Source organism: Oncorhynchus tshawytscha, linkage group LG07, assembly GCF_018296145.1.
Source record: "Oncorhynchus tshawytscha isolate Ot180627B linkage group LG07, Otsh_v2.0, whole genome shotgun sequence".
Classification (NCBI taxonomy): Eukaryota; Metazoa; Chordata; class Actinopteri; order Salmoniformes; family Salmonidae; genus Oncorhynchus; species Oncorhynchus tshawytscha.
In genome coordinates this window covers 48,825,190-48,833,260 of record NC_056435.1, presented here as the reverse complement: position 1 = coordinate 48,833,260, position 8,071 = coordinate 48,825,190, and the positions used below count along the sequence as shown (strand labels likewise).

General features: G+C 47.9%; 1 protein-coding gene across 2 annotated transcripts in view; it reads left to right on the top strand.

The window, feature by feature from the left end:
* The first annotated feature begins 2,228 nt into the window (after positions 1-2,228).
* Positions 2,229-8,071, top strand: part of LOC112254691 (arf-GAP with GTPase, ANK repeat and PH domain-containing protein 1) — a 28,690-nt gene continuing 22,847 nt past the window's right edge. Inside the window, exon 1 of one of the 2 annotated variants that reach the window (XM_042324559.1) lies at positions 2,229-4,988. In XM_042324559.1, the coding sequence (XP_042180493.1) occupies positions 3,818-4,988 (1,171 nt within the window). In that variant the 5' untranslated portion in view covers positions 2,229-3,817. The remainder of the gene's footprint in view (positions 4,989-8,071) is intronic. The other variant, XM_024427476.2, reaches the window with a different exon arrangement.

The following is an 8,071-nucleotide window of genomic DNA, read 5'->3' as shown; positions in this document are numbered from 1 at the left end:
TTCATTCCAACCAACACACTAATTTATGTGCGTTTTCCATCATACCATTTGCATTGCAGATGATTCAAGGGTCATAAGCTCTGTGTGTGTGTCCCCAATTTCTTGATTGCCTGCGTAGGTGGTCCCCTAAGTCCCCCGTTACCCCCCCCACACACACACACACACTGCCTGCACCCTTAAAGGAGGATATTAATTGTCATTACGATGTGTCCCTTTAAGAAAGAGGTCACACCTCAGGAAGACATGTTAGTACTCTGATGCCGGCAATTACACCAGAAAGCAGAACAGAGCGTGTGTCAACTGTCAGATTAGCATAAGGACAGAGGTGGTGTGGCTGTCCAGAGCAGTGTTTTAGTTATGCAGATGGTGTGTTGGAACGCACAGGGCTGTGGTCCCCCGAGGAAAGGGAACACAATCTTTCTTTACACAGTAAGGTGGTGGTGGCCTTGATGAATGTCACAGCAGCTAAAAGAACAATGACAACAATGACATACAAACATGACACCACGTTCAATGCTATGGCTTCGCCACCCCTCACTGGAATGTTTATCTCGTGTGTGATCTTTGAACTTTGGTGTGCAGTTTGCACTTGTTGTGTTCAATGGATATTTGATCTATTTAGTTCACAATATGTCTTTACATGCTTTACAATTCAAGTACCTCACCTGTGTGTGTGTGTGTGTGTGTGTGTGTGTGTTCTCTCTGAGAGTCTATATTCAACATTCTGTGTAAGTGTCACAGTGAGTGACACATTATAATTTCAGTTTAGAGGGGACATGATTCATCCCCACGCTCTGTGGGTGTCCTTGACAGATTCCATCCAATTAAAGAAGTGACACAGGTGGGTAACACACAGCCACACACACACACACACACTGAAGCTCCTGGGAGACTAGTCAGGATCGAGGGAAAGATGAACGGCGCAAAGTACAGAGAGATCCTTGATGAAAACCTGCTCCAGAGCGCTCAGGACCTCAGATTGGGGCAAAGGTTCACCTTCCAACAGGACAACGACCCTAAGCACACAGCCAAGACAACGCAGGAGTGGCTTCGGGACAAGTCTCTGAATGTCCTTGAGTGGCCCAGCCTGAGCCTGGACTTAAACCCGATTGAATATCTCTGGAGAGACCTGAAAATAGCTCTGCAGCGACGCTCCCCATTCAATCTGACAGATATTGAGAGGATATGCAGAGAAGAATGGGAGAAACTCCCCAAATACAGGTGTGCAAAGCTTGTAGCATCGTACCCAAGAAGACTCGAGTCTGTAATTGCTGCCAAAGGTGCTTCAACAAAGTACTTAGTAAAGGGTCTGAAACTGAGTTTCAGTTTTAGATATTTAATAATAGATTTGCAAACATTTATAAAAACCTGTTTTTGCTTTGACATTATGGGGTATTGTGTATAGATTGATGAGGGGGAAAATAACTATTTAATCCATTTTAGAATAAGGCTGTAACATAACAAAATGTGGAAAAAGTCAAGGGGTGTGACTACGTCCTTAATGTATATATTTTAAATCTCTGAAAGACTTTTCATTGACCCCCAGCAGTACCTCCGCATACCCCAGTTTCAATATCTCTGGTTTAGAGAGAGCGGGATGAAGGAGACAGCCAGGGTGGTGCACATGTAACTCACTACCGTAATGTCCGGGAGCTCCAAATACCTTGGTCACAGGCGAGCCCATCATGAGAGGTGAAAGAGATGGGGGGGAATAGGCTGTTGCTACCCGCAACGCTTACTGCTTAAGAGGGGGTTGAGGATAACTTTTCTGGAAGGAGATAGTGTGACTGCAAAAGACAGAGAAGAGGGAGAGGATAGAAAGAGCCTTCTCCCCTCTCCTGTATCTTCCACATTTTCCATCTCTCCTTTTTCCTTCCTCTATCTCCTGCATTCGTATTCTCTCATCCACCTCTAGCTACCCTCCTGTCTGTTCCTCTCTCTCCTCTCTACGCATCCCCTCCCTTTTCTGTGCCCCAAGATTTATGACCCATTCAGGTTGTTTTCAAACCACCATATTTATTTGTCGGTTATATCCTTCCCCACACATACTCTCCTGTTCATTTTTCTCCTATTCCTACTCCTACTCTTTTTTTCTCTTTCCTCCCTCGCTCTCTCCTTTCATTCATCCCTGTGACGTCTGATGCATCCAGTTCATCATCGCCCTCTCCCTCTTTCCTGAGAGGCAGGATGGGAGGGGGCAGAAGGAGAGAGAGAGAGTGGGAACTGCCCGGAGATTGCCTGAAAAAGAGAGCAGGAGAGAGAGAGAGCAAGTGATGGGTAGGAGGAGGCAGAGGTTTTTCTCCTCTTTGTTTTGTCTGATCCGACACGAGCCACAGAACGTGTGGGCTTGACCAAGGAAAGGCATCTCTCCCATGACGCTTCACCCTCAGCCTTCCCCTCTGTCTGTCTGCCTGCCTGGAGCTGAGGCTGGAGCTGGACTAGTTGTTGGCTAACGGAGAGGCTAGTCGCCCTGAGGAGAGCTGGAGGAGGAAAGGAGGAGGGGCTGAGCTGAGCCAGTGGGCTCGCTCTCTGCCTCACAGACACGTTTTATTGACTTGCTAATTGCCTGAGACACTCGGAGGAGAGGATGCAGTGAGGGAAGGGAGGGAAGGAACCTACTGTACATAAGAGTATTACAGGCAGAGGACCAGAGAAACAGTGACTGTGTTCTGCCTATCTGGCCACCATCTCTGCTTCTCTTTGCTGGGGGAACTAAAAAAGATGTTTGCAGCCTGCCTTTCACGATACGTGCATACGTGATTCATGCATGACATTAGTGTGTCTTTGCCTCGTATGCAGTCGGAAGGAGACTACCCACCCACCACACGCTTTTGTGACACGTGAATGATTTCCATATTTATGTTTTTTCTTGCATTTACCGTAACTGTTTTTCCTCTGCTGGGTCAGCGAAAGCGGTTGTTTGCTGTGTTGCCTGCTATGTCTGGTTTGGCTTTACCACGGTACATACCCTTTGGTGTCTGTGACGGTGCAAATTAAAAATAGAAACAAATATTTGTTAACCAATCAAATGTAATGGGAATAAGAAAATATGAAGATTCTGAAGCGTACAATGGATATTCTTCAATGGAAATGAAGAAATTATCTGAGAAGCTTACAGACTGAAGACTGGCTTGAGGCAGTTCATCTTGTGTGCTTTTGTGGAGTGGGGAGCTACGTAGTACAGTCTTGGTGGGCAAATGGACAAAGCTCATTTGTTGGCTCTATCATAATTCCAGAATACCCAGTCTCAAACATCAAGATCGTGGAAAGCAATCTCAGATCCCTGGCTTTGGGCTGTAGATTAATCTTGCGTATGGAGAGAGGGAGGGAACGAGAAAGGGAGGATTGTGAATGAACCCGTGGAGCAGTCCAGTGGCAGCAGTCTTTACAGATCAGCAAAGAGGAGGTGAAGAGAGGATTACAGGAAGGATTCAAATAAAAACTAGTCTAGACTTAATTCAGTAACTTAGCCTTGTTAAAAGTATGCTCCACTAATTCAAGATACCTTAGAGTGATTCTCTGTCTCGCTTGTGCTGACTCTTGAGTTTTCACGTCATGGGTTCAGAAGCCTGAAGAAGCAATCCAGGAAGACTCTAACCACCTCTTGACAAGTTACCATTCACCCACATCAGACGTATCTATACGCCAGGCAGTTTGACAGTACCATCTGACTGGTGTCTGGCCTGGCTATTGTCTCCGTGGTGAAGCCTCCGGCTGTGGGTTGCTATGCCGGTTCTCTGTGGGTCTGTCTGGGTCACAGCGAGGGTGCTGCCACTCTGCTGAGGTTGGTCTGCCTGTCTTCCAGCCTGCCGCCCCCATGAGCCACGCGGGCACCCTACAGAGACGCACCACCTACCTCATCTCCCTTACCCTGGTCAAGGTCGAGGCCGTGGGGGGTGATGGAGTTTCCATCGGGCCCCAGCCACAACGGACCCTTGCTCTGGGGAGAGCAGGAGTGGAGGGCCCAGAGGATGAAGAGCTGAGCAGGACCACTGAGGATGAGGGAGGACATGCATGTGCCGAGGTGAAGGGAGAGGGGAACACAGAGATGGAGGAAGAGGAGCAGGAATACGTTAGCTTTGGGGGACCTGTACAGGAGCGGGAGAAGCCTGAGATAAAGGAGCGAGAGAGTCGTGGTCCAGGCTCCTCAAAAGATGTCACGTTGGAGACTAAGAGCAAGGAGTCTCCCCTCCTACCGAAGAATGTGAAAGACCAAGTGAAAGGACTTGCAGGGGTGTCAGATGTCCCCTCAGTGGGAGGGCTGAGGAGAGAGGGAACCCGCCCTAAAACAGAGCTCTATAGGGAGCCACCCATGCTGTTCCCAAGGTGCGAGGAAGGGATGGGCGACGCAAGCAACACCCTCTCCCGGGGCAGCATGCCCATCACCGTACCGCCCAGGCTCACCCAGAGACCCGAGGTCCTGATGAGGTCACATGCCGGGGGCGGGGCTGTAAGCCGGCGGGAATTGAGGGAAACCAATCAGAGTATGCCTCCATCCGCCAAGAGTCTGGACCGCAAAGACAACCGCATAGGGGACCGGTCTCCCATGACAGCTGCTGTGGCCTCTCTGGGACCATACCGGGCGTCCTGGGCGGACAGTGATGGCAGGTCCACCCTCCTTCGCCAGGGAGCCCCCCTGGGGGGGGGGTTTACGGACGTGGTGACCAGGGAAAGCCCCAGAGGGGATAGGCTGAAGACAGGCTCAACCTCCCTGCCAGCCCAAACCACCCCTCAGATATCCAAGCCGCCGAGGAAGGGCAAGAGCCGCACTCTGGACAACAGTGACCTGCACTCCCTCTCTGAGGACCTGAAGAAGGGGAAGGACAGCCAGAGTCAGGGGGGTACCACCCAGCGTCCCCCCGCCCGTGACCGCAAGATGCTCAAGTTCATCAGCGGCATCTTCACAAAAAGTACGCCTGCGCCTCCTTGCTCCAACACAGCGCCCCCTATCTACACGCCCATTCAGAGGGGTTCTAGTGAGGAGGAAGGTAAGATACCCATACCCACCTAACCACATTCCCCCCCACTAGGGCTAGCTGCCCTTCCCATTCCATTTCAGACTTTTCACAACTGGAGGCTGGATTATAATTTTGCCGTACCATTTTACTCTAATGGTTTACACAATGCTAGTGCAGTGAGCAGGTGCTCATGCACTGTGGTCTCATTCTAGATGGTTGTCCATCATCAGTCCGTATGGCCGGAAAACCACACACTGTAGGTCAGGATGCACTGTGCAAGGATGTGGTGAAGAAAAGGAGGTTGAAGACCTTGAAGTGAGAGGGCAAGCCTTGGGCTGTGTCCAATAAGGCACCCACCCTATTCCCTTTATAGTGCACTACCTTTGACCAGAGCTCTATGGGGCCTGGTCAAAAGTAATGCACTACATAGGGAATAGGGTGCCATGTGATGCATCTTGGTCATAAAATATGTTATTGGATGGCCACTATGCCTCGATGGACCTTCAGAGAGAATTGGAATTCCAATGGGGAAATTGCATTATACATTCTAATCCGTTCACACAGTCACACACTGGATATAATGTAGAAGATATCACTTGAATGATGATGCATTCATGTGATACAGTAAAATGAGCACATCCACTCATAGGTCCTGTTGGGTGTTAGGCATGAAAAAGGTTGAATAACAAGAGAGGACAACCTGCATATGCTTCTCCTGCTCCCAAGAGTAATGCTTCTGCCAATGAAAACCTACTTGCCCTAAATTTCTCTCCAACTAGAAGCAGTCACAAGATAACATGAGATAGCCCATGGTAATCAAATATTCAGATTTCACTATATTTGCGAATGTGCTGTTGTAGACGTGTGTGATGAAGGAGTATGTAGAATTGGTGTAAGTGCTGAATAATTTGTCAGGAGTAAGTGGGACATGAATAATTAAGGGTGGGAGTACACAGAGCTGTGTTCTTCTGAGGGAAGGAGTGAGGGGGCAGGGGGTGAGGGAGGGAGGAAGGGAGGACGGAAGGGGACCCTTCCTGCTCTGCTTGCAGAGTTAATCAACATCCAAATGAAACTCATTAACTCAATGACTCCACATTGGGATTGGGTGAACAAGAGATCAATAGCCATTTACATTTTGGGGGGCATTTCAGTTTGTTGCAAAATATTTGATTGCAAAATATCAACCAGAGTTGGGGTAAGGTAATAACTTATGAAAATAAACATTTGGGGAGATGTTTTAATTGTATTTTGTTAACTCAGTAAATATCATGTCTGTTTTATATCCATATCATCAATATTAATAAATATAGTATTATAGTGTGTGTCAAACACACACACCACTGTATGTATGAGAGAATTTATTGTGCTGAGAGCCAGGCAGTTTCTGGAAGAAGGGTTGCCATGGCAACAACAAGCGGCAAGAGATGCTATTTGGTCGGCGATATGACGCTGAAGGGGGTTAAAGAGTGGGGGTGGAGAGCGGGAGAGACCAATAGACATATAGACAGACAGAAATTGTCCGGTGGGGGTTGGGAAGGGTACCAGGGTTTTGTTTAAATGTAATCTCCCCTGAGAGCAAGAGTGGAAGGAAGTGGTGGCTGTGTTACCGTATTGTCACTGAGGTGTGGCCGGTGCGCACAGCAAAGCACAGGCAGTATATAATGTGTCTGTGGAGACTCCCTCACTTCTGGTGTGTCCCCACAGAGAGGATTCAGTGTCTGAAAGGATCAGACTGTCTGACTGGAGTTGGCTTCAACACTGCTTTACTCAGACCTCCAAAGGCCCTTTTGAATGAGGCAGTGTCATCATTTATATGGCTGTTTGTGTGTGTGCGTGTGTGTGTGTGTGTGTGTGTGTGTGTGTGTGTGTGTGTGTGTGTGTGTGTGTGTGTGTGTGTGTGTGTGTGTGTGTGTAAAAGATGCTGCCTGTTGCCCAAATCAAAAATTTGTCCGCAATTGGAGGCTTATATACGTTGTTTGTGTGTGTGTCCATGTACAAGCATATGTGTGTGTATCTGCAGCCCTGCAGAATGAATCTGCTTGTTAATCTTTTGAAGCTTTTATTTCCCATCCATAACTTCAGTCTTATTTAAAGGGGAAGTTGACCTAAAATCCAACATTTCCCAAGTGATTCCATACATTGAAACTACACTGAATTGTGTTCGTTGTTCATAGCTTATGACTGCCCATACCATAACCCCACCGCGAGGAACTCTATTCACAACCTTGACATCAGCAAACTGCTCGCCAACACGACGCCATACAAGCTTTCTGCCATCTGCCTGGTACAGTTGAAACCGGGATTCATCCGTGAAGAGCACACTTCTCCAGTGTGCCAGTGGCCATCGAAGGTGAGCTTCTCTGAGACGCTTTCTGACAGTTTGTGCAGAAATTCTTTGGTTGTGCAAACCCACAGTTCAATCAGCTGTCCGGGTGGCTCATCTCAGACCATCCCGCTGGTGAAGAAGCCAGATGTGGAGGTCCTGGGCTGGCGTGGTTAAAAGTGGTCGGTTGGACGTACTGCCAAATTCTCTAAAACAACAATGGAGGCGGCTTATGGTAGAGAAATAAACATTAAATTCTCTGGCAACAGCTCTGGTGGACATTCCTGTAGTCAGCATGCCATTTGCACGTTTCTTCAAAACTTGAGACATCTGTGGCATTGTGTTGTGTGACCAAACTGCACATGTTAGAGTGGCCTTTAATTGTTCCCAGCACAAGGTGCACCTGTGTAATGATCATGCTGTTTAATCAGCTTCTTGATATGCCACACCTGTCAGGTGGATGGATTATATTGGCAAAGGAATAATGCTCACTAACCAGGGATGTAAATACATTTGTGCACACAATTTGACAGAAATAAGCTTTTTGTGCGTATGGAACATTTCTGGGATCTTTTATTTCAGCCCATGAAACATGTGACTTTACATGTTGCTGTAAGATTTTTGTTAAGTATAATTAGGTGTGGAGTTTTCCTTCTCCCCCTCTCTCCCCATGCAGTCTAACCCTGTGTTGTGTTTGTAACAGTTTTCTTTCCACCCCTCTCCTCGCCCCTACCTGGGCTTGAACAAGGGACCCTCTGCACACATCAACAACTGACACCCTCGAAGCATC